General features: G+C 37.8%; 2 protein-coding genes across 2 annotated transcripts; both read left to right on the top strand.

Annotated features, from left to right (window-relative positions):
• Positions 1 to 4150: 4150 nt before the first annotated feature.
• Positions 4151 to 5113, top strand: LOC119537014 (olfactory receptor 52N2-like). Its single transcript, XM_037839650.1, has one exon. It carries the CDS (start codon positions 4151 to 4153, stop codon positions 5111 to 5113), a length of 963 nt encoding a protein of 320 aa, XP_037695578.1.
• Positions 5114 to 26660: 21547 nt separating this feature from the next.
• On the top strand, positions 26661 to 27623 carry LOC119537696 (olfactory receptor 52N2-like). The gene has a single exon (XM_037840240.1). It carries the CDS (start codon positions 26661 to 26663, stop codon positions 27621 to 27623), a length of 963 nt encoding a protein of 320 aa, XP_037696168.1.
• The last annotated feature ends 357 nt before the right edge of the window (positions 27624 to 27980 follow it).

The following is a 27980-nucleotide window of genomic DNA, read 5'->3' as shown; positions in this document are numbered from 1 at the left end:
TGTGTATATTGTCTAGCCTGAGAGACACCTTTTGGGGGGAAACATGAGTGGGTGCGACTTTCGCCCCCAGGAAAGTGGTAATGTCAGTCATTTGGATTTTTTCAGGGGCAATCTCTAGGTTAGCTTCTCTAAGGCTAAGGACTAAATGTGACAAAACTGTTTTAAGAAGATCTGTGTCTCTATGGGCTAAGAGAATGTCATCCATATAATGGATGATTTTCACTTGAGGGAACTGCTGCCGAGTGCTAGCTAGCTTCGCAGCGACATACAGCTGGCACATGGTAGGACTATTAGCCATGCCTTGGGGCAGGACTGTCCATTCAAAGCGTTGACAGGGCTCCTCTTGATTACTAGAGGGCACAGTAAAGGCAAACTTAGGGGCAAAAGTATCAACATCATCAAGAAAACGCTGAAGGGAGCTTTTCCTGACCGAGATACCCCGTTGTTTCAAAAGGTTCTTTAAGGGAGCTAAGAGAGGTGAACTTCCGGACTGCCCCATGATTGCAGTCGGCACTATACTTCAGTCACTCGGAGAGCTCTTCCGAGTCCCCCGGGGTCACCTGAAAACCCACGGGCCCTAACTATCATGTAATAAGACGCACTCACCTTCTCGCGTTGATCAGGCGCGGGAAGTCCGCCGTAAGCTCGACGCGCAGCGCTGCTCTCCTCACAGAGGGACCGTCGAGAGCGAGGCAGGAGGAGGAGCTTCCCCGTACGGGCCACCACTTGTCCGGCGCTGCCCCGCTCGGTCCCCGGTTCCCAGCCGGCGAGGGGAAACAGGGAAGGAGAGAGAGAGATGCAGACTGCGCGAACTAACCTGGTCATGAATCACGACTCGAACCACACGGCAGTTGTGAAAGCAAGCCCTTTACTACAGCTAGATGAACATTCTGTGTTACTGGTTCCCACACGGGGCACGGCGCCTCGTGGGAGAGCAGCCTCGATGTGGCCGTCAGGCACGGCTCCTTGTGGGCTGTCTCACCCTACCCCGTCCGGGTAAGACCTTTTATACACAATTAACAACCAATAAGCTTCTAGGCTAGTATCGCGTATACAGGATTTCGATTGGTAGGAGCGGGTGGCGGATACATGCGTCACTATGCGGAAACAGGATGCAGGCGCCATCTTGGCTCACTCGATGGGCGGGGGTAACTCTAGAGCAGGCTGCAGCGCATACGCTAGGCCCGATTCGGGAGGCGGCTTTCCACAAATATGCACACTAATTTAAGATATTTATGTTTCAAACAGGAGGACCACCAAAAGGAGGCTTTGAAATTTATTCCTTCATTTCTTATTAATTCATTCATTACACACCTTTTTCTTGAGACAGTCACTATTTTAAGGGTAAAATATAAGTGCAAAATACAGTAAGCGAAAAAAAATAACAAAAACCCCACCCAGTGCATGAAGATTTTATATTCTAGCAAGGGATAACAGACAATAATAATGTCATAGAGAAAAGAAAAGCTGGAAATGGAGACCTGTAGTGCAAAGATTTGTGGGGTGGGGTGGGGGGACAAATTTTAAATCAGGAGGTAAGGGAAAGATTCACTTTTGGACAGACACTCAGGAGAGACCATGGAAATATCTGGGGAAGAACATTAACAGGAACTGAAAATTGCAAGTACAAAGCCCCTGAGTTAAGCACATATTTGTTGCATTTGAGAAGCCTCCAGTAGATTCAGATGGACTGAGATTCAGAGGTAAAATAGCCAGAGAGACAATCAGAGATTTCTAATGGCCCTAATTGTGTAGGGATTTTAAACAATTAAAATTGTTGGATTTTGCTCTATGTGAGAAGGAAAGACACTGGAGATTTTTAGGGATGACTAGGCATGCTTTTACTACATTTATTTTATTGAGCAAAATAACAATAATAATTGTGATGGTACCATATATTTTACACACTATGTTCCAGGCTGTGCTGAAATGTCCTGTTTTATTTTAATTAATGGTAAAGCATCTATGGTTGAGCGAACTGAAATTCAGAGGTATTAAATTTACAGAACTAGCAGTTGGTAGAGCCAAGGTATGAACTTCAACCTGTTAGATTTCAGTCTGTAGTTTTACTCCTTATTCCAAACCAAAAGAATGCTGCTAAGAATTTCTGTTTTTAGAATTATAGCATGATTACTTCCCCTAATGTATTGCTATTTCAGCACAGATTTTAAGAAGTTTCTTCCATTGAAAACCTCTGGAAATCAGGAGAATATTTCCTTGGGAGGTTTGTAGAGCAGTAACTGAAGATGGCTTAAGTTCCTATGTCCCTGTTGTGTTTTCCCCTTTTACTCACTGTAGTTTCTCCTGTGAACTCTGGACAAAGAGAACAGTGGTCACAGAAGCAGTGTCATGTCTTAGAGAACCAAAGAGTCTGGCCTGCCCAAAACTACATACAAATCTGTGCTTTCAGAAATTAGCAAGCTTATTCCATTTGGTTAATGCTTCATTATAAAGAGCTACTAAGGAAGGAAACGGAGGGAAGGGAGGGAGGGAGGAAGGAAATAAATTATCATTTCAGAACCCATAAAAATAAGAAGACCAAGATTGGATCTGTCATAGATGCAAGGTTATTTTCAGAGGTAAAAAAATTACAATTGCATCCGTATTTTTCCAATGCAATAAAATTAATTAAATACTTAGCTCAAGATATTCTACAAAAAAACAAAGACAAATTCATAGAGAGGAGAAAGGAAATTATATAAATGAAACTTTACTAAATAATTATGAAACAGAAAAAGATTACAACTAATGATTTCTTAAAGCAACTTCTGATTGGAGAAAAGGCAAATCAGTCTAACTGAAATATTAACCAAGATTTTCAACCTTTTTTTTGGCTATCAGAGCCAGTGTAAGCACTTTCAGAATTGCCTGTGTTCATTGAAAGCTATTCGTTTTTATCATTTTTATATATTCAGTTTGTTTTGATGACTTCATAAGAAAAATCTTCAACTGGTTAAATGGTTTAAAATAAAAAACAGTCATATAGAAAACTCTGGGCTAAGTTCATAACAAAAAGAGAAAATAGAAGTAATTAAAATTAGAACTTCAGAAAAGACTGTTATATGGGGGAGATTAAAATATAACAGATGATAGAAGATAAATTGTGGAAATGCAATAAAATATGCAATACTGTAAGGAAATGAACACCTCAAGTTGATAATCTAAAACAAGCAATAATGGAAGCAGGAATTTTTAAAAATAGAAAGTAAAGAATAATTTTCTAAAAAAAAATCAACCCTGTACTTCGTATACTTTTAACCATGATAGAGCTATATTCCAAAGCATAGAAAAGAGGTGGAAACCTAACTGCTGTCAAAACACAAACAGATAAGTTAATAAAGATTTCCATCTTCACAATATAATTTTTCATAGATATTTGGTACAAAACGAAAACAAAAATATACAGTAATTTATAGATACCTTGCTTATCTACATAGAAATTTGTGGAGACTCAGTAGAAACCATGAAAAATAGAGCTACAAATGTCATTGTTAAATTTAACTACAAAAAATGTTCATGGTTACCAGCAATAAACAATTAGAGTTACAATGTTAAAATGTATGTGGCCATGCTTTATTAAGTTGTAACATCATATAACTGTCTGGACTGTCCAATTTCTGCCCTTGTCCAGAAATGCCAGGTATAGGCTTGTAGATAGATCAGGCTGAGTGCCATAGTATATCTCCATAAAAATTAAGTACTCACATACTTAATTGACTATAACCCAGTGGATATATATGAAAGGACTTTTGGAGGAAAGGCAATTAATGTGGCAAGGGAAGAGAATCAGCATTATTAAACAGGGTCCATAATTTGGAGATTGGTTAAGGGACAAAGTAAGCATTAGTAGCTAGTCAGGGAATAAGAACACGTACATGTAGACAGAGTTTACAATATAATCAATTGTAATTAGGTCCAAGGATTTGCCACTATGTTTTCATTCTATTGATTCAGGAGCAGGCTCAGGAATACACAAAAGTATCAAAGAACGTAGTCTGGGTTCAAAAAGATGATTTATTTTTTTATCATATTTATATAGTGTAAAATACTCATTCATCTTTTGTGTCTGCCTGAAAATACCTTGCTGTTCTTTTCTTGTATAGTACGATTTTATGGTTTCTAAAAGCAATATGCACTCCAGTTGACAAACATGTATGGGGCCAATAGCTCCAGTCTGACACCAAGATTCTTCATCCTCAATGGGATTCCTGGACTGGAAGTTGCCCACATCTGGATCTCCCTCTCATTCTGCTTCATGTACATCATTGCTATGGTAGGGAACTCAGGGCTTATGTACCTCATCATCCATGAGGAGGCCCTACATCGGCCCATGTATTACTTCCTAGCCCTGCTGTCCTTTACAGATCTTACTGGGTCCACTACATTTGTCCCCAATATGTTGTGCATCTTTTGGTTCAGTCTCAAGGAGATTGACTTTAATGCCTGCCTTGTGCAGATGTTTTTCATTCACATGCTGACAGCCATGGAGTCTGGCGTGCTCATGCTCATGGCTCTGGACCGCTACGTGGCCATTTGCTACCCTCTACGCTATTCCACCATCCTCACCAATGCCGTAATTACTAAGGTTGGGCTTGCCACCTTCATGCGAAGTGTGTTGATTATAATGCCATTCACATTCCTGATCAAGCGTCTTCCCTACTGCAAGGGCAACCTCATCCATCATACCTATTGTGACCATATGTCTGTGGCCAAATTATCCTGTGGCAATGTCAAGATTAACGCTATCTATGGTCTCATAGCTGCGGTATTGGTTGGAGGATTTGATATTTTCTGTATTTCCATGTCTTATACTATGATTATCCGTGCTGTAATGAATCTGTCCTCAGTAGATGCTCGCCACAAAGCCTTCAGTACCTGTACATCACATATATGTGCAATTGTCATCACCTATGTCCCAGCCTTCTTCAGCTTTTTTACTCATCGCTTTGGAGAACACACCATACCCCACCACATCCACATCTTTATTGCCAACCTCTACCCACTGCTGCCTCCCACCTTGAATCCAATTATCTATGGGGTGAAGACCAAGCAGATACGTGAAGGAGTGATAAATTGTTTTTTAAAGAGAAAGATAATTTTGAATACGAGATAAATCTATGATATAGAATTCCATATATAAAATAAAGATAAAGAAAAAATATCTAAAGGAAGAGAGCAAATGCAAAATTAAGCAAACATGAGGTCATTTCAGGAGACACTGACTGTGGGTATTTTGCCATAAAATGCACTAAAGGAACACAGCATTTTTAATCTAAGAATTCTAATTTGTTAATAGAAATGAAAATAGAAAGGAAACAAGTATACGTTTCACACATAATTTAGACTTTACTTAGACCAGATATTTTACCATAAATGCACTAAGTGATCACAGCATTTTAAATCTAAGATCTCTAATTTGTTATTAAAAAATTGGAATGGAAACAAGGATAGTTTTCACACACAAATTTTATTTAGACCTTGCAGAGGTGGACAAACAGAATGGACTAGTTAGAATGATTACTGAACTTTGAATTGGCACTATAGGGAAGTACATAGGAAAGAATAAAGTATATTAGATAACCTAAAGGGACTCCAGAAGATTGAGGAAGGCACATAAGCAATCTGGTCCACGTGTTACAGGAAAGCACAAAGTACCTTCCAAGAATATCTGTGCTGAGCTCCAATGGTCTTGCCATCCTCTCTATTTCACATTTGCATAATGTATGAAAATTGTATGATGTAATAAAAAGAAAAAACAACTCCTTCCCCAGGCAATTACTAAGAGTCACACAAATGTACCAATGTGTATGCAAATGAAGCTAGAGGACATACCATCACCAGAGTTCACCACAGTCTGGAAAGCATTCCTTCGAATTAATATCAAGCAGAATTTTGAAACAGAGTGGCTACTATTTGTCAGTGCTTTCAGGAGAGTATAAGTAGAGGAAAGGAGACTTGAAGGAAATCTACATACTTTGCCAAACAACGACGTCTGAGCTTGATTTCTTTACTTGTCTTTATTGTAGAGGGAGAAACAGTTGAGCGGTCAGGAATAAAAGAGATATTTAGATTTCTAGAACTAGAAAAGAAAAAACTGGGTCTGTAATGATAAATTTGGCATTCAGAAATGGCAAGAATTAATGAAAAGGGAGAAAGAATAAGAGTATAACCCAAGAAATAACTTGAGTAATAAATAGAATATTATCAGAAAATGGATGTAAATATATAAGGCAGTAAGATAGGAGTCGTACTGATGAAAATTAGATTCTTATTATCTGCTAATAAGAAAGTTATATTTTAATATCATGTTATGTATGGCCAAGTGGTTGAAATATAGTAATGACATCATGTATTTTTTAACAATTTTTTATTAAGATATATTTGTTGATCATATATTACATCCAAATTATATAATCAGTGATTGACAGTATCATCACTTATTTGCAATCATCATTACACTCAATTTTAGACCATTTTCATTACTCTAAAAAGAAAATTATCAGATAGGCACCAAAAAAGAAAACTCAAAAAGTTCTTGTTGCAGCTGGAAAAAATCCAGTTTAGGGAACAAGGACCCCATGTAAAGAACCCCCATTCCATATTTAACCAGAGGTTCATCCCTATTCTCATTTTCCTAAATTTTTAGATCTAAAAGAAAATAATTTACACTGAGATCCACCCATAGGTTTTGACATAGTTGCATTGATTTAGTTATCAAAATAATTTTCCATATATTCTGTTGTTTTTTGTTTTGTTTTCTTTATTAGAGGAGTTGCACATTTACAGAACAATCATGTATAAAATACAGAATTCCCATATAATACCCTATTATTATCACCTTGCACTGGTGTGTAAAATTTGCTACAGTTGATGATAGCACATTGTTATAATTATAAATATAGTCCATAGTTCAACTTAGGGTTCATTTTCTGTGTAATGTAGTTCCACAGTTTTTTTTTTTTTTTAATTTTTATTGTGTTACCATATATACAATCTAACATTTCCCCTTTTAATCACACTCAGATATAAATTAGGTTCACAATGTTGTGTTATCATCACCACCATCAATTACCAAAATGTTTCCATCATTCCAAACAAGAATCTTGCATATTTTAAGCCTCAACTTCCCATTCCCTATCCCCTCCCAATTCCCTGGTAACCTATATTCTAGAATCTGAATCTAAAACTTGTTTATTCTAATTACTTCAAATCAGTGGGATCATACAATATTTGTCCTTTTGTGTCTAGCTTATTTCACTCAAAATGATGTCTTCAAGGTTTATCCATGTTGTTGCATATATCAAAACTTCATTTCTTTTTACAGCTGAATAATATTCCATTGTATGTATTTACTACATTTTATTTATCCATTCATCAGTTGATGGACATGGGTTGCTTTAGGCAACTGTGAATAATGCCACTATGAATGTGGGCATGCAAATATCTGTTTGAATCCCTACTTTCAGTTTTCTGGGGTATATACGTAGTAGTTGGATTGCCAAATCACATGGTAGTTCTATACTACCTTTCTGAGGAACCGCCAAACTGACTACTATTTTTTTAGCAAAACTTGTAGATGCAAATGAAAGGTGTTTTTACATGTACTCACTTTGGGAGTCTTTTTACTCCTTTCTACTAATGTTGCCAACAGTAAAAACTAAATGAAACAATAACAATAGAAAAAGAGTGATACATAGATTTTTAAAAAAGTCTTATATAGGACACTTCTGGAAATACATGCACCAGATTTTAATCTTTAATAGCATTTATTTCTGAGGGCTCAGGTGAGAGATGAGTTTGTAGTAGTTGATGCAACTTTTGCTTTGTTTTATTTTATATTTTCAATAAAAGGGAGAAAAAATAAAAAAAAAACAAATTCTCTGCATAGTAAAATAAAATTTAAAGCCAACTATCAGATAGAATGTCTCAAAACTGTGACAAAAAAATGGGTTCATAAATTTACTATTAAGAAGCACCTAGTAATCAATAAAATAAACAATGCTTCACAAAAAATGGGCAAGGTGGAGAATGAATAATCATATGATGAGAAAAAACTATTGACCAAAAATATTGGAAGAATTCATAATCGGTACTAATGAAATAAATTTGAATTAAATTTAAATAAAGTGAGATATTATTCCCACCAGTCAATATGAAGGGAAGAAAGCATATAATAGTTAGTACTTATAGAGTGACAATCTACTCACTGTTTATGGAAGTAAATATAAACCAAATTTTATGTAGAAGTTTTCCAAATTTATCAGCATAATCAAATTGCTCATGCTTTTTCTACATAAATTTTAATCCTACTTTGAGTTATTGAAGATAGGTAATCAGTGATGTTAACAAAGTGTATTAGGATATTCATAGAATTATTTGTGAAAGTAAAAATTAGAAATGATTTAAATATTCAACAGTAATGAAATGCTTAATTAACTTTGGTACAGCTACAGGATGGAAAGAAGTATACAAAACTCCATTTGGGAAGGCAGGGAAAGATACAGTGTGGTGAGGTGTGGAATTTAGTTGCTCCTCTAGGGCAGCTGGTGAATAGCCAGAAACTGTCTGGAACAATTGTTGGGGGATTTCTGTGACCAGATACACATCATACACAAGTCTGTAATGGGTGGAATGGCTGAGAATGCAGCAAAGAACAGCGTATTTCCCTTGCCAGCTGCATACCTCCCCCACAGGCATGGCAGACTGTCTTGAAGCTGGATCCCCAAGGGAAAAAGAAACAGTCTCTGCCGGAAGCAAAGAGGGGGGCTCAACCAGGCTCCAACTGCAGAATTAGTTAACAAATTCAGACTGCTGAATAAAATCTCTGAGCACAGATAAATCAAGAGCAAACACAAAAGAAACTGGGAGGTTTTGGCCTGGAAGAGAGGAGGCAGGGGTAACAAGAACAAAAACAACAAAAGACATTTGGAATTGGAGATCAGAATACTGGAAAAGGGCTGGGCCCTAAGAAAAAGGGGCACATAGAAATGGATACCAACTCTGGTTCTTGATTGGCAAATCCTAGAGCTAGGGAATGGCTCTGAAAAGTGTTTTACTTTTCTTTCTCTCCAATACTTTATTTTTCTTTACTTTTTAATATCCCATTACAGCTGCCGGAACTCTCAGGTTTCAGCACTGCCCAGGGAAAGGGGAGAATTATAGTCAGGTAAAGGAGACAATTCCCTAACGGGAATATCTTTAAATAGTCCCTACTGGGAGCAAGGGAAAATAACTAGGCAAGGCTAAAACTATGGCTTTAATCCTAGCAGAGAGGTCCCTTATTCACAAACTCTCTCAGAGTATGTTTGTCTGAAAATATTTTAATCTCCCCCTTATTTTTGAAGGACAGTTTTGCCAGATATAGAATTTTTGGTTGGCAGTTCTTCTCTTTCAGAATCTTAAATATATCATACTACTGTCTTCTTGCCTCCATGGTTTCTGTGGAGAAATCTGTACATAGTCTTAATGAGCTTCCCTTGTATATGATGGATTGCTTTTCTCTTACTGCTTTCAGAATTCTTTCTTTGTCTTTGGCATTGGACAATCTGATCAGTAAGTGTCTTGGAGTAGTTCTATTGGGATATATTCTGTTTGGGGTACACTGTACTTCTTGAATCTTCAATTTTCTGTCTTTCATAAGAGTTGGGAAATTTTCAGTGAATATTTCTTCTATTATTCTTTCTGCCCCTTTTCCCTTCTCTGCTACTTCTGGGATATGCATAACACATATATTCATGCATTTCATGTTGTCACTCGACTCCCTAATACCCTGATCATCTTTTTCCATTCTTTTCACCATCTGTTCTTTTGTGTGTATGAATTCAAATATCTTTTCTTCCAGTTCACTGATCCCTTCTTCTGCCTGTTCAAATCTGCTGTTGTATCCCTTCATTGTGTTTTTCATCTCCTCCATTATGCCTTTTATTCCTGTAAGTTCTGCCATTTGTTTTTTCAAGTTTACGAATTCTTCTTTACGGTCATCTCAGTTTCTTCCTTATATCCTTCAACTCTTTTGCCATATCTTCCCTCAGTTCATTGAATTGATTTTTGAATTAATGTAGGAGATTTGTTTAAACATCTTTAATTAGTTCTTTCCTCAGTTCATTGAACTGATTTAGAATTAGTTGTCTCAACTCCCATATCTCAGTTGAACAATTAGTTTGCTCCTTTGGCTAGTACATATTTTTGTGTTTCCTAATATGGCTTGTTATCTTAAGCTGTCTAGGCATCTGATTATCTTGATTAGTTTATTCTGGAGCTCATTTTCACTCTTTTACCTAAGGTTTTCTTGTTGGTTGGCTTTGTTCTCTAACCTTTGGTGTTCAGTTCAACTTATTCTAGACCTCTAACTTAGGTTCTATTTAGTTGATCAGTTTTTCACCTCTTGTTTTCCTGTTTCTTTCCCTGACTCTATGTAGCCTCTTTGTGAGAGGGTCTCCTCAGATATGGTCAACCCCAGTCAGGTTTTCCCAGTCCAGAGAGGCCCAGGTCTCAAGAGGAGGATATGGAGTGTCCCTAAGAATGAGACCCTTCTGTGAGGCCTTTAGACTCTGTGCTTTTCCTATCCTGTCCAGCATGTGGCACTTTCCAGCCTGCAGTTCCCCAGCCAGTATAAAGAGGTGCAGTGCCTTTAATTCTACTGGTGACTCTGACCCTGTCATGAGCATGGCTAACTGAAGTTGGTTTCTGAATTCCTGCCCCTGGGGTCTGAGTTCCCCAAAGGAGGGCTGCCAATTGAGCTGGACCATGCCCACCTTTTCTTGGGATAGTTATGCCCTTTAGGGAATTGTTCCCACCCCCCACTAGACTCATTGCTTTGTCTCTCAGAACTACTTAGCTCTGCTCTTGCCTGGGCCCAGCAGCCAACTGCAAATCTTTGAGGCTTTCTGTAATGGGCTACTGAAATGTAAAAACATAAAAAGAGAAAAAGATAATTAAAAAAAAGAAAGAAAAGAAAAGAAAAAGGGAAAAGAAAGTTCCAGTATAGACTATTTAAAGTTTAAGCCCTTTGGTCTTATTACCTCTTTCTAATGGAGAGTTACTCTGAGACAACTTTCATTCCACCCTTGAACGGGGGGGCTAGGTTGACACAGGAGCTCTGATGGGCTACTGAAATGTAAAAGGATAAGGAGTTGGAGAGCAACTGAAGAGAAAACAAGAAACCAGAAAAACCAGCTTTTCAGAGAAGGGACCTGGCTTCCTGGGTTTGCATATGTGCCTGATTCTGTTGGAGCCTAGCCCTTCTCCATATTATGCTCACCCCCAACTCCAAAAGTCTCTGTTTTTTGTTGTTGTTTTGGTTTGGTGTTTTTCATTTTTTTGTGTGTGGGGTTTTTTTTTGCTGTTTTTGCCACTCATATCTCCTCTCCACTGGGCTGACTGCTTCCAGATTCTCCAGTGTCTGGTCTCAATTTATCTATGGTTGGAGTTTTTGTTCAGCAGTCTGAGTTTGTTAATCAGTTCTGAAACTGGGGCTGGGTTGAGGTTCCCTCCTGGTTCCTAGCACCAATGGCCCTTTCCCCCCTAGGGAAACCAGCCACAAAATAGTCTCCTGTGCTGGGGTGAGAGATCCCTGACCATGGAAACTTACAGGTTTCACTGATCTCAGCTGCTCCACATATTCCAGACTGTTGTATGATGTGTCACTGATCACAGATTTCCCTGCAGTGTCTGTTCCACACAGTTCCTGGCTATCTACCAGCTCCCCATAGGAGCAACTAAAACCCACACCTCGTCACTCTGCCATCTTGCCCCTCCTCTGGATTGGCTTTTATAAATGAGATTTATCAGGTCACAAAAGCTGAAGTTCTAAGGCCACAGAAGTGTCCAAACTAAGGAATCAACAAAAGGATACCTTCACTGAAGAATTAGCTGATGGCATCTGGAACACTTTTGTCAGCTGGGGAGGCACATGGCTGGCATCTGCTGGTCCTTTGCTCCTGGGTTCTGGTTTCAAAATGGCTTTCTCCAAAATGTATCTGGGCTTGTCTCTCTTGGCTTCTTCAGATCTTGTGCATCTAAGAGTCTGGGGGTTCTCTCTTGGCATCTCATGAGCAAACTCTGAGCTAGAATTTACAAACATCTTCAACTGTCAGCATCAGGGTCAGCTCTTGAGCTCTCTCAAGTAGTCCAGTGAATTAACCAAGATTCACCCCTAAATGGGCAGGGTCCACACCTCCATGGAAATACTTCAGAGTTATTACTCACAGTTGGGTAAGTCACATCTCCATGGAAATAATCAAAAGTTTCCACCATAAGAGTTGGTTAAAAGATCATGGCTCTTTTGGAGGAACATAATATATCCAAATTGGCACATTCCACCCACCCTGGACCCTAAAAAGACATGTTCTTTCCAAATGCAAAAATACAGTAATTCCATCACAATATAGATAAGTACAAAGTCTTATATAAATCAGTTATAGGCATGGTTTGTCCTAAGTCAACATCCTCCCATGTCTGTGCAACTTAGAACAAGTTATCTGCTGACAATGTACTAAAGACAGACAGTCATAGGACAAACATTCCCATTGCCATAGGAAGAAAATGGAAAGAAAACAGGGTTCAAAGTTCTAAAACAGTTCCTAAAACCTGCAGAGCAAACTTCATTAGATTTCAACTCTGAGAGTCATTTATAGAATGGTATTTTATCCTTCAGGCTTGAGAGAGCAGGAGCTCAACCCTGTCAAAGGGCCTTTTCTCTCCAAATGCTGAGGTGACTGCTCCAACATATCCATGCACTGGGGAGACCACCTTTCTCTCAACCCCACCCTCTTCTCAACCCCACCCTCCTCAAGCATCAGGACACCACCTGGACTCTGCCTCTCTGGGGCAAATGCTTTCCCCTCTCCCAACACTGGGGTGGAGGTCAGGCTGTCGACAATCTCTGTGGAATGTGCTCCACCCTCTCTGAGGCCTGGGGCAGCAGCACTCTTCCTGAGCACTGAGGCAGAAGGCCCATCCTCTGCCTCTGGGGCAAACTCACCCTTTCCATGTGCATGGGTTGTTCTGTTCTCCTTGCCAGAGATTTCTTGGCTTCAGACCTTGGCTTCCATGGTTTTCCATTCTCTGAAAAAACTTTCATCTTCCACCTGTCCCTTTTCTGTACCTTTTAGTCCAGACTGGCAGTGGTTCCTTTTAGACAGATCTCCCCAAAATTTTGTTGGCTTAGCATTGCAGCATACAGGGGTCAAAACTGTTGGACAATAAGTCTTTCTATAAATCCTTTTGGATAACTCCATCTCCAATCCTGGCTTGTACTGAAATGGCTGACTGGTTCCACATTTCATTAAATCTTCACATGGGGGCCTCATCAGAAGTATTTTTAGAGTTCATATTTTCACAAACAGTCTCTTCAAAGCAATCTGGGCCTTTTCTATCAAGGTCCTCACATTTCTTCCAGAATCTTCCCCTTACCCATTTAAAAAGCCATTCCAACATATTTGGTATTTGCAAACTCAGCAGCACCCAACTCTTGGTACCAATATCTGTTCCCAAGTGTTCCCAAGCATCAGTGTCATGGTTGGCTCTTGAGCTCTCTTAAGTAATCCAGTGAATTAATCAAGACTAACCCTGAATGGTGGAGGTCCACACCTCCATGGAAATAATTCAATTAGAGTTATCACCCACAGTTGGGTGAGTCACATCTCCATGGAAACACTCAATCAAAAGTTTCCACCCTAAGATTGGGTTAAAAGATCATGGCTCTTTTGGGCAGACAAAATATATCCAAACCGGCACAACCACATTAATGAATTGAAAGGAAAAACCCCATCATCATGTTGAGTAATGCAGAAAAGGCATTTGACAAAACCCAGCATTCTTTCTTGATAAAAACTCTTTGAAAAATAGGAATAGAAGGAAACATCCAAAACACGATAAAGGGCATATATGCAAAACCCACAGTTAACATCATAAACAATGGTGAAGGACTGAAAGCTTTCCTTCTAAAATCTGGAACAAGAAAAAGATGCCCACTGTCACCACTGTTATTCAACCTTGTGCTAGATGTCCAAATGGAAGGAAGAAGTAAAACTTACATTATTTACAGATGGCATGACTCTGTATATAGAAAGTCCCCAAAAATCTAAAACAAAACTACAAAGCTAATAAACAAGTTCACTTGGTGGGATACAAGATCAACACACAAATTCAGTAGTATTTCTATACATTAGTAATTAGCAATCTCAGAAGGAAATCAAGAAAAAAAATCCATTTGCAATAGCAACTAAAATTGAATATCTAGGAATAAATTGATCCAAGCATGTAAAGAACTTGTACACTGTAATCTATGAAACATTGCTAAAGAAATCAAAGAAGACCTAAATAAGTGGAAGGATATTCCATGTTCTTGGTTTGGAAGACTAAGTATCATTATGATGTCAATTGTTCCCAAGTTGTTTTATGGAATCAATGAAATCCCAATCAAAATCCCAACAGACTACTTTACACAAATGGAAATGCCAATTATATAATTTATTTGGAAGGGCAACAGACCCATATTGACAAAAGCATCTTGAAAAAAAAGAATGAACTTGGAGGACTAACACTTTCTGATTTTAAAGTGTATTACATAGCTACAGTGGTCAAAACAGCATGATACTGGCACAAATATTAATATATTGACCAATGGAATTGAATTGAAAATTCAGAAATAGACCTGAGATCTATGGTGACTTAATATTTGAGAAGGCTGCCAAGTCCACTCAACTGGGACAGAACAGTCTCTTTAACAAATGATGACTGAAGAACTGGATAGCCATATCCAAAAGAATGAAAGAGGACCTTATTTCACACCTTATACATAAATTAACTCAAAGTGGATAAACGACCTAAATGTAAGAACCAGGACTATAAAAAACTTAGAAGAAAATGTAGGAAAGCATCTTTAAGATCTTGTGGTAAGCAATGGTTTCTTAGAATTTAGACCTAAAGCCCAAGGAATGAATGAAAAAATAATAGATGAATGGGACCACCTCAACATACAAAAAAACTTTTGTGCTTCAATAGGCTTTGTCAGGAAAGTGAAACTATAGCCTACTCAATAGTAGAAAATATTTGGAAACCACACATCTAATAAGGGTTCAATATCCTGAATAAAAAAAGAAATCCAACAGCTTCACAAACAAAAAGACAAACAACTCAACTAAAAAATGGGTAAAATATTTGAATGAATGTTTTTCTAAAGAGGAAATACAAATAGCTAAAAAGCACATGAAAGGATGGTCCACATTACTAGCTATTGGGAAAATGCAAGTCAAAACCACAGTGAGATATCATTTCACACCTACAAGTGACCACTATTAAAAAAATAGAAAACTGCAAGTATTGGAGAGGATGTATAGAAATAGAAACACTCTGTCACTGCTAGTGGGAATGTAAAATGGTGCAGCCATTATGGAAGACCATATGATCCAGCAAACCTGCTGCTAGGTATCTACAAAGAAGAACTGAAAGAAGGAATTCGAACAGAGATTTACTCACCAATGTTCATAACAGCTTTAGTCACACTTGCCCAAAGATGGAAGCATCCCAAGTGTCTATTAACTGATGACTGGATTAACAAAATGTGGTATATATACATAAGATTGAATATTATTAAGCTATAAGAAGTAATGAAGTCCTGATGCGACTACCTGAGGGCATTATGTTGAGAGAAATAAGGAAGACACAAAAAGACAAGTATACTAACATGAACTAATTATAATAAACAAACTTATAGAGTTAGAATGTAGAATATAGGCTACTAAGTGATAGAATGGTGATAGAGAAAGGGAAAGTTTTGGGTTGTGTATGTTATCAGATGGAAAGCTAGATAAACATTGCAACTGTATAACACAGAGAACCCTGTTGTGGATGATAACTGTGCTTAATAGTGCAAAAAATAAGTATGTTCTTTCATGAATTAGAAAAAATGTACTTCACTATTATAAGGAGTTAATAATAGGGTAGTATATGGAAAAATGCACCTAATGCAAACTATGGACTATTTTTAACAGTAGCATATTAATGTGCTTTTGTCAATTGTAACATAGTTACCATACCATGCAAAGTGTCAACAATAAGGGGGTATATGGGAATGTTGTATTTTTACATGACTTTTATGTAAACCTATTACCTCTCTAATTAATAAAAAGTATATTAATAGACATGGATCTAAGATGGGAGCATAGAGAGGAGTGGAAGCTAAGTAGTCCCCCTGGAACAACTAAAAACAAACAGAAACAAATAGTAAATAATCCAGAACAACTGCGGGGGGACAAACGTGACCATCCACTCATCATACACCAACCTGAATTGGGAGGAATGCCTGAGATCACAGCATAAAATCTGTAAGCAAAAACTGCGTATCCAAGATGGGAGACCCCCTCCCCCCACAGCCTGAGCTGCAAAGCCTTGTGGTGCCAGAGAGAAGCTCTCTCCCAGCAAGCAAATATAGCTCAACTGAGCTCCAGCTGGGGTTTTAATTAGTGAGTGTGAACTGCTGACTATGAATCATGAATCCCCAACATGCAGGCAGAGGCACTGGGTGACGACTGACTTTGGAGAGTTGGAGGATCACCTCAGACTAGCTCTGAAGAGGACTTTCTGTTTCTTTTTCAGCTCAGTGGAGAAAGCCTCAGCCATTTTCATTTCTCAGTGCTGTGGCCCAGACGAGGGTGGAGATAGCACAGGCAGAGAGAGACCACTGAAATGCAAATGACCTCCCCATAGGAGTCTATTTTCTCTAAGAAGAAAGGGCTGGGACCCAGCTCTACTACCCACCTTCCATTCAGAACCAGACCCCAGAGCTGGGGGAAAAACAGCCATGGGCCACATCTCCTTACACCAGTCAAGAATTACAGACTAACAGGTGCCACCTGCTGGGCAGAAAAGCACAGAGACCTGAGGCATCACAGGGTGTACCAATTTTCTAAGACACACCCTCCAGGAAACCAGATACTGGTTTTTGTCTGGGAAAACCTGAGTGGGGTAACCAAGGAAACCATGCCTAGACAGCAGAAAGCTACAACCTACACTAAGAAAAATGAAGTTATGGCCCAGTCATAGGAGCAAACTTACACTTCAACTGTGATACAGGAATTGAAATAACTAATAACAAGTCAATTCAAAAAGTTTAGGGAAGATATGGCACAAGAGCTGAACCACATAATGAAAACACAAGGATGTACATAAGGTAGAAATTAAAAGCTCGAAAAACCAACTGGCAGAATCTATGGAAATGAAAGGCACAACACAAGAGATGAAAAACACACTGGAAACATACAACAGCAGATCTCAAGAGGCAGAAGAAAACACTCAGGAAATGGAGAATAAGGTAACTGAAAGCCTACACACAAAAGAACAGATAGAGAAAAAAATGGAAAAATACAAGCAATGTCTCCTGGAACTTAGACAAAACAAAAAGGAAGAATTTACATCTTATTGGTGCCCCAGAAGGAGAAGAGAAGGGAAAAGGGGAAGAAGCAATAAAAGAGGAAATAATCAATGAAAATTTCCCATCTCTTATGAAAGACACAAAATTACAGATCCAAGAAGCACAGCATACCCCAAACAGAATAGATCTGAATAGGCCTATGCCAAGACAATTAATAATCAGATTATCAAACATCAAAGATAAGGAGAGAATCCTGAAAGCAGGAAGAGAAAAGCGATCTATCACATACAAAGGAAGCTTGATAGGACTGTGTGTGGATTTCTCAATAGATACCATGGAGGCAAGAAGGAAGTGGGGTGATATATTTAAGATACTGAAAGAGAAAAACCACCAACCAAGAATCCTATATCTGGCAAAACTGTCCTTCAGATATGAGGGAAAGCTTAAAATATTCTCTGACAAACAGACAATGACAGAGTTTGTGAACAAGATACCTGCTCTACAGGAAACACTAAAGGAAACACTGCAGACAGAAAGGAAAAGACAGGAGTGAGAGGTTTGGAAAACAATTTTGGGAAATAGTAGCACAGCAATGTAAGTACACTGAACAAAGATGACTGTGAATATGGTTGAAAGAGGAAGGCTGGGAACATGTGGGACACCAAAACAAAAGACGAACAATAAAAATTGGGACTGTGTAACTCAGGGAAACCTAGGGTGCTCAACAATTATAATAAAAGGTACAAATATGTTTTTACATGAGGTAGAACAAATGAATGTCAACATTGCAAGGTGTCAAAAATAGGGTGGGATTGGGGGGGAAATACAATCAATGCAAACTAGAGGCTAGAATTAACAGAAACATTGTATTATGCTTCCTTTAATGTAACAAAAGCAATATACCAAACCTAAATGCATATGGGGGGGTGGGGAATAGGGGAAGGGTATGGGGCTCCTGGCATTGGTGATGTTGTCTGACTTTTTATTCTACTTTAGGTTAATGCAACCTTTTCTTTTGTCACTTTCTAGCTATCAAGTTTTGTTTTTTTGTTTGTTTGTAGGTTTGTTTCTTTGTTTTTCTTTCTCTTTTCTTTTTCTTTTGCCTCTCTGCCTTCTTTGACTCGTCCTCCATCTTTGTGGAAAAAATGGAGATGTTCTTATACAGAGAGTGGAAATGGTGCTCAATGCATAAATATGTGATTATACAGGGAACCAATGATTGTTTACTTAGGATGGAATGTATAGTGTGTGAACAAAACCATCTTAAAAGAAAATGGGTTGAAGAAGAAACCTTGAGGGCACTATACTGAGTAAAATAAGACACATAGAGGCAAATATTGCAGGTCTCACTGATATGAACTAGTTATAATATGTAAACTCATAGACATGAAATGTAAGTTACCAGGATATAGAAATGAGGCTAAAGAATGGGAGCAGTTGCTTATTATGAGCAGAATGTTCAACTAGGGTGAACTTAAATGTTTGGAAATGGACGGGGTGATAGTAGCATGTTATGAGAATAACTAACAGTGCTGAAAGGTGTGTGAAGGTGGTGGAAAGGGTAAGCTCAGAGTCACGCATGTCACCAGAAGGGAAGTTGGAGGTTAAACGATAGGAATGTATAAAACAGTGAATCTTGTGGTGGACAATGTCCATGATTAACTATACAAATATTAGAAATCTCTCTCACAAACTAGAATAAATGTATGTCACTATAACTAGAAGTTAATAATAGACAGGCATATAGGGAAAAAATATATCCCTATTGCAAACCATACACTACAGTTAGTAGTATGTTAACATTCTTTCATCAACAGTAACAAACGTACTATACCAAAACAATGAATTTGTAATGGAGGGGGGCATGGTTAGGGGTATGGAGGATCTGAGTTTCCTGTTCCTTTTTTTTCTGTCTGTATTTCTTTTCTGGAGTACTGAAAATGTTCTAAAAATTGAAAAAAAAAATTAATTGTGTTGATGGATGCACAGCTGTATAGTGGTGCCGTGGGCAATTGATTGTACACTTTGGATCTTTGGAGAGTTGTATGCTATCTGAACAATCTCAATAAAAAAAAAATTTTAAAAATTAATCTTGGTGATGGACACACAACTATATGTTGTTACTGTGAACAACTGATTGTACGCTTTGTATGACTGCACGGTATATGAATATATCTCAATAAAATTGAACTATTTAAAAAAATAAAAAGCTAAAAAAGGTATATTAATAAAAAACACACTTTATGTGAAAGAAAAGACAGAAAGAACTACATAGAGTATGGTTGCATTTATATAAAATGTAAATATAAATAAATTTATAGAGACAGAATATAGGGCTGAGGAAGGATAGAGAATTGAGAAGTGACTGCTAAGAGGTATGGGGTTTTTCTTTCTGTAGTAATGGAAATGTTCTAAAATTGATTGTGATGATGAAAGCACAAGTCTGGATTATACTAAAAGTCCTTGATTGGACACTTTGCCTGGATTGTATGATATGTGAATATAACTTAATAAAACTGCTTTAAAAAAAAAGCCATATAAAGGCTTAATTCTCAAACTTCTCACTTCTTATCTATATGAACAAAGACAAGTTACTGATTCTCTCTGTCCCTGAGTTTCCTTATACATAAAAAAAGAGAAAATAATACTGTTGTGAGGATCTCATGAGTTAATCCATTTTAAGTACTTAGAACTGAGTTTGTTTGAAGCTGTTACATATCCCAGAAAATCATGTTCTTTTCATCCATACTTGTGGGCGTGGATCTATTATAAATGCGACTCTTGATTAGGTTATTTCAATTGAGATATGGCCCACCACATTCAAAATGGGTCTTAATCCTCTTACTGGAGTTCCTTTATAAGAGCTGATAAAGCAAAAAGAAAATCCAGAAATCCTCACAAAAAAAATCCCCAGAGAAGCTGAAAGACAAGGATATACCCACAGAAGCTGAAAGAAGAAGTCCCTGAAGTCAGAAGTTGGAAGCAATAAAACTTGGGAGAGAAGGACCAGCAGACATCACCCTGTATCTTCCCATTTGACAAAGATGCCCAAGTACATCGGTAACTAGATTTCAGGGAAGGCATCATCCTGTTGATGCCATTATTTTGACATTTTCACAGCCTTAGAATTGTAAACCTATAAGCTAATAAATCCCCATTGTTAAAAGCTAGTCCATATCTGGTAGATTACTTTTCAACAGCTTTACAAAAGCAAACCAAGAACCATACCTGCAAAATAGTAGAACCCAAAAAAATGGGAAAAAAAAGGGAAAACTAGTTGCTGTTTATTATGGATTGAATTATGCCCCCTCCCCCATAAAATGTTAAAGTCCTATTCCACACCACCTCAGAATATGAACTTATTTGGAAATAGGGCTATTACAGATGGGATTAGGCAAGTTAAAATAAGTCATACTGGAGTAGGGGAGACCCTTAATCCAACATGACTGGTGTTCCTGCAAGAAGTTTGGCCACAGACCGACAGATGGAGGGGAGAACACCATGTGATGACCAAGGCAAAGAATGCCATGGATTGGCCGTAAACCACGACCACCAGACTCAAGAGAGAGGCACAGAACAGGTTCTTCCCTACACACCTCAGAAGAAGCATGGCCCTGCCAACACCTTGGAGACACCAGTGAGACAATAAATTTCAGTTGTTTTAACCATTCAGTTTGTGGTACTTTGTTGTAGCAGCACTAGGAAACTAAGGCACTGTTACACTACATGTTCAAAGTATATTCACCTAAGTCCCAACAAGCTATTGCCAGAAATCACTATATAAAAAAGACCTCCCACTTGTCTGACACATAGCTTTGGATTAACTTATTAAATACCAATATTCAAGTCTTCTGCTTCATATTGCATCTTCTCTACTCTTACATTCCAGTAAAAGACCAACTGCATGCTGAAGATACCAAGTTGTTATACCCTGAGCTGTATTTGAGGGATTCTAGTGGGCCTGTAGAAAATAATTTTCTCCCAAATACGCGCCACTGCTTGTCTCTTGAATCTAGATGGAATATCAACAGGAAAGTATACTCCCTCCACATGGGAAACACATAGAATTACTGGATTAAATATGCTCCTGGAAGTACAGAGAATCATATTAAAAGCAAAAAAAAAAATCAAGATTCTATAAACAAAGAGGTTAATCAAGGGGGCAAACGGAACAAGCACTCTTGGCCCATCTGAAGGCTTTACTCAATCATCTCCCATCAACACTGGGAATTTATTGCCTATGTGCAAAGGTTAGGCAAAGCATGCAAGCCAAGAATCTGGAATCTCTGCATAGACTTCAAATGGAAACTAAAATATCTATTCCACAAGTCCAAACATGCAGATAAATTATATTACTAAAATAATTTGAGGAAAGACCAATGAAACAAACATCACTATAGATGGATCCAAAATGATGGAAACAGATAAGAAGAAATTTTATGGTAACAGTCCTTCCCTACACATTCAATTATTTTCTCTGTGTGGTAGTATAAGCACTCAATCCATACCCCTACATTTTATACTTCTCTCTTAATCTCCCTCTCCTAATTCAGAAAGACATACATACCCAACTTCGGCATACAGGGGGAAAATTACAAATTCAGTAAACAATTAGAAAGGGAACAATAAATGTATAGGGATGTAATCTACTAAATTTATTCCACAAGTGAGGTATGGGTAGGATGGACCCTGATTTAAGTACCTGCTAGAAGTTATACATTGCACCTGTCTGTGGTACAGTGACTAGGCAGTCATAAGAAAATGATGCTCCTTGAGGAAGAGAAAGACACTGGTGAGACTTTGCAAGAAGCTGATAGAGTGGGAACACATACATCACACTGCCATCAAGGTATAAATAGGAGACAGAATGAGAAAGAAAGCAAACAAGGATGCATTACTCTGTGTTGGTTGTAAAACACCCAGAATACATAGCTCTAATTCTGGTTGAAGACGAATCAAGAGGGAAAATAATACTATCACAAACAATAATAATTACATTGAGCCCATAAAAATACTCTGGTAAGAGAGAATAAATAGCTTCTAAGTGAATGAAAAGAATATCACAGATTTATAAAACATTTACTGCTAGATTAATAAGGCTATTTAAAGAATCTTTCAAAAATGGACATAATTCCATCTAATTTATGAACAAGGAAGACAAAAATCCTAAGGACAGAAAAGGCTTGGATGGCCAGAACAGAGGATGAGATCAAACAATAATAAATGAGTAAAGAAAAGTTTAATTATGAAAATAAAAACATAATAAACAATTAAAATCAATGATTAAAGATTAAATAAAAGAAATTATGCTTTTAAATTACTAACATTGAAGACAGAAATGAGAAACTGTTATGGAGTGCAGTGGATAAAGTCATAGCATCATTTTACATGCCCGGTAATAATGTGTTAGAATTACAGCTTCAGGAGTGTTTTGTGATACACTTCTAAAACAAACTTTCAACACTTGCTCTGAATTTAGGAGAACTCCTTATACATTCACCATCAGAAATGAAAAAGTTCATTTCAATTTCTTTTCAATAATTTCAGGATGTCTTCTTCCAAATAAAGTATTAAGGAGGAAAACATAAAATATATATACAAATATATGCAAAACTGAATTACCACAATCCAGAAAGTGTAAGTATGTAATAGTTTGTGTACACATGTGTGAGTTTGCATAAACATTCATTTATCAAATAAACTCAGAATTAACCATAACCTACATTCAATCCAGTTCTGTTACTACTCTTATATGATATATATATAAATATATATAAACATATAAATATATAGGTAGATAGATAGATATAGATAGATAGATAGAAAGACGGATAGATAGATACATCTCCCAGGTGGTGAGATTGAGATGGTGGATGCTTTCATTTGTTTATAACAGATTTTGGACTTTTCTGGTTACATACTTAGACTATGATTTTTTAAACCAAGATAAATTAAAAACAACTAATTCCTATGGCTTTCAGACTTCTTGGTCAGAATCCACATCTGGGAGAAGACATGGCACTATGATTGTCTTGATTTTTGCTCCCCCCTGCTTACAGAGTTTGTAAATATAGAAATAATCCTAAAAGGTCCAAAGGATCTTTTTTCTCTTATGAGAGACCTCTGAGTCATCAAATTGTGGGGATCCAATCAGGTGTAGACACTCAAGCCTGGAGAATCCTCAAAGGGGACACAAATGGGATGAAAACTTTGGGCCCAGATGTTGTGGAACTCTTGGTGCTCAGGAGACTCAGTCATGCACACAGGTCTGGTCTTTGCTAACACTTGGGTAAGTTTGGGCAATTCCCAAAGACTCTTAATTTCCTAAAATTCAAAGTTTTTCTTAAAGAAATATGAGTGAGACGGGGTTAATGGAAGTGCAGTCTTTTTTCTTGATTTCAGCCACTCTAAGTGCCCATTTATTTGGGGACTGAAAAGGGAATCAGGTTTCCTTAATTGTAAAATAAGTCTAAAATACCTCATGCTTCACTGGAGACAGAGGAGTTCAGGCAATAGTGGGTTCCAACTATTTTGTAGAGAAACAAAAGTTTTTACCTTAATTAAGAGAGACCTAAACACATTCAGAGCTGTTTCCAGTGGGAAGGTTCTTTGTGGAGAAGTAGAAAATCTTCCAAGACCAGACTTTAATCCTAAAAAGTGTTGGGGGGAATTCTTCCTGAAAGAATTGCTACCATTTATTCCCCTACTGGGTTCCATGCAGTGTCCGTGTGAAATGAGTCCAGGAATAGGAATCTGGCTCTCTGCACAGAGATACTGGCTCTCAATATACAGAGGGCTTCTTTATATTAAGCTAAAGATTGACTTTCTGTAATTAAATACATTTATTTTCACTCAGATACTATAAAGAGTAAGTTTGTCTCTCAGATACTATAAAGAATAAGTTCTCTCTCTTCCACCTAAAAATTATCTGATTTATGTCTCATTATGGCTCATTTAAGTTATTCATTCACAGTTTATGCAACTATTCCTTAGGGTTAGGACACCTGGGTTAAGACAACATATACAGATTTATTAAGCACATGGCTTAGAAGTAAAAAACAAAACAAAACACACAAACAAAACAGAGAAAACAAAAAGCTTGAATTTGAGTCTCAGCTCTAACAGTATTTAATTTTTCTGCCCTTAGGCATTTTATTTACTCTCTGTAGGCCTCCATTTCCTCATCTAACATGAGATTAATAACATATACCTACACTGTCATAAGTTTGAATATACGGATTAAGTCACCAGGAAATATTAGCTCCATAGGTAGAGTAGATTTGGTTTCTTGTTTTTTTTTTTTTTTCACTGATATATCCCTAGAAACTAGAATAGTGACTGCCATATGAAAGACTATCAGTAAACATCTGCAAAGTGACTTATCTGGCTTTATTATAATAGGCAACATTTATTAGTTGCAATAGCTGCTATAAAACACACCACAAAATGGATTGGCTGCAACAACAAGCATGAATTGGCTCATGGTTTTAGAGGTCAAAAATCCAACATCAAAATATCATCAAGGCTTCCTTTCTGCCGGAAGACTTAAGAGTTTTCTCGTGCTGCCTTCTACCGTCCTTGAGTTTCCTTAGCTTTCCTCGCACATGGTGATGTCCTCTCCTTTCTTCTGCTCTTTGCTTCCCCCACCTGCCTCACTTTCAGCTTCTGGCTCTTTATATTAAGACTTATCCTCATTCAGCTGGGCAACACCTTACCTAAAATAAAATTGCCAAAAGATCCTATTTACAATGGGTTTACACCCACAGGAATGCAGATCAAGAATAAAAACAAGTTGAAATTAGGGTACACAGTTCAACCAATCACAAAAATCACTGATTACTTTCTATATGCCAGGGACTACCTGAAGAATTGTTTCTCATTTAAGCTTTTTAACACTTCTGTGTAGTAGACACTATTACCTCCTTTCAAAAGTTATGAAAAATCTCCAAAATAAATTGGTGCAATTGCTCAAGGTCATTTAGCAAGTTAGTATTGAAAACAAGATGTAATCAATGCAGCATGAATGCCCATGTCTACAGCAAGCCTACAATACAATTATGCTATGACTATATTTTCAGAGAGCAGACACTTAGCCATTTGGTTTTCCTTCCTTTGAATATATTCTAAGTTTACAATTGCTCACTTCATAACATATTTCATGTGCATCTATGAGGACAATCTGAAAGAAAGCTTCTAGAGAGAAATCTTTTACTGAGGAGATGGAAGAAGTAACTGGCTCTCAGTTTATTTAACTGTTTCCTCATTTCTGATTTATGAATGTGAACTGATTGTTTAGTTATATGGTGTTGATGCTTGGAAGGGCCTCAGAGGTTTCCATGGGTGGATATTCAGTTTTCATGTACAACCCAGGTGGGCAGTCAAGAATTCCTATCCCTTCTGATATTTTAATATCCTGCTCCCTTTCTTCTGGTCTTATGGTTCAGGTGCACGGAGACTAACTTTTAAGGAGCACAGACCTCAGAAGTGGCATCCCACAAAGCCCAATTCCCTATGTAGGAAGTCTCAAGGTCTACCTCTTTAGTTACCTAGAGTTGTCTGTCAGAAGACTTGCAGAGATTTATTTGATTAGATTTCCTGATCAATTAGGATTATTTTTTCCTATCCAAAATGTGATGATGTATTTTAATCTGTTAGAGGCCCCAGTAGCTAGCATTTACATTCTAAAATTCACTTCTCAATTTCCCAATATAGTTAGGGTGTTCAAAATATCATACTAACTTTTCCACCCTAAAGAACACAGGGATACTTGAATTACAGCAAAGCTGAGCAGAGCCATTGTATTGCCACTTATTAATCAAGGTGAATTTGATCTCATGGGATGTTGTATATTGAGTCTGGAAATGATAGTGATAGTAATAACAACAGTAGTTAGTACTGTTAACATTTAATGAGCATTTACTAAGTCATATGCACAGATTTAGCACTTTGTATTCATTATTTTAACTGAATAATCCTGATGGCTTTCTGAACTTGGCACAGTTATTATCCTCATTTTTGACTGAAAAAAAAACATGAGTCATGAAGAGGCTAAATAACTTGCCAGTATCACACACTGGTAAGAAGCAGAAGTAGAAAACAAGGCTAAACAATCTGACTCTAGAGGGACATAGTCATCACTCCTCATTCCAAATTCTTATTAATCTTATTAAGGAAACCGCCTTCATGCATTTGGCTTCCAAGACTTCCACACACCTTAAAGTTATTTTCTTTTCCAGGAAACCACCACTTTCGAAGAATGTAATATGCTCTCTTCCTATCAGCCAGTATGTGTGGCCCCAATAGCTCCAGCCTGACCCCAGGATTCTTTATCTTGAATGGTGTTCCTGGGCTGGAAGCTGCACACATCTGGATCTCCCTGCCATTCTGCTTCATGTACATCATTGCTGTACTGGGGAACTGTGGGATCATCTACCTCATCAGCCATGAGGAGGCTCTACACCGGCCCATGTACTATTTCCTGGCACTGCTCTCCTTCACAGATGTCACCTTGTGCACCACTACTGTACCCAATATGCTGTGCATATTCTGGTTCAACCTCAAAGAGATTGACTTTAATGCCTGCCTGGCTCAGATGTTTTTTGTCCACATGTTGACTGGGATGGAGTCTGGTGTGCTCATGCTCATGGCCCTGGACCGCTACGTTGCTATCTGCTACCCCTTACGTTATACCACCATCCTCACCAATCCTGTCATTGCCAAGGCTGGGTTTGCCACCTTCCTGAGATGTGTGATACTTATCATCCCATTCACTTTCCTCACTAAGCGGCTGCCCTACTGCCGGGACAACTTCATTCCCCACACCTACTGTGACCACATGTCTGTAGCCAAGGTGTCCTGTGGCAAAGTCAAAGTCAATGTTATCTATGGTCTCTTGGCAGCCCTTCTGATTGGAGGCTTTGACATCTCTTGTATTTCCGTGTCTTACACCATGATCTTGCGGACCGTGTTGACTCTATCATCTGCAGATGCTCGACACAAGGCCTTCAGCACCTGTACCTCCCACATGTGTGCGATTGTCATCACATATGTTCCAGCCTTATTCACCATTTTTACACACCGTTTTGGAGGAAAAAACATTCCACACTACATCCATATCATTATCGCCAATCTCTATTTGATGTTGCCGCCTACTCTGAACCCCATTGTTTATGGAGTCAAGACCAAGCAGATCCGGGAAGGAGCTTTCAAGTTATTTTTTAGGGAGAAAGATGTGTTGACTATGAAATAGAATTATGAATTAATATCAAAATACAAGGAGAGATAAAGCATGTTCTAAGGAAGCTCGAGTCTAAAATTAAACCAAGATTATCCCACTGCAGAAAGCACTATTCATTCAATTGCTTATAAAATATTAACATAATTCTCTTTTTTTAATAGAACCACCTTAATTAAATAAGAAATATGCCTTCTGAATTTGTGGAGTTTTTTTCTTTAATGCAATTCTTCATCATTGTAGGTTCAAGGATGTTTCAAAGCAATTGCATTGCTTAGGCTCCTAACGTGGTTTGCATGTTGAGTAAATCTTAGATACATGTACATTAATAATGAATAAAAAGTTTCCTGATTCTAGGAAGAAGACATGTTT

Source organism: Choloepus didactylus, chromosome 6 (assembly GCF_015220235.1).
Source record: "Choloepus didactylus isolate mChoDid1 chromosome 6, mChoDid1.pri, whole genome shotgun sequence".
Classification (NCBI taxonomy): domain Eukaryota; kingdom Metazoa; phylum Chordata; class Mammalia; order Pilosa; family Megalonychidae; genus Choloepus; species Choloepus didactylus.
Note: the sequence above shows the minus strand (reverse complement) of the source record. Positions and strands in the feature narration are given on the sequence as shown.

Excerpts from the sequence above, each read along its gene's own strand:
- LOC119537696 (XM_037840240.1), top strand. The coding sequence starts at position 26,661 with ATGTGTGGCCCCAATAGCTCCAGCCTGACCCCAGGATTCTTTATCTTG.
- LOC119537014 (XM_037839650.1), top strand. The coding sequence starts at position 4,151 with ATGTATGGGGCCAATAGCTCCAGTCTGACACCAAGATTCTTCATCCTC.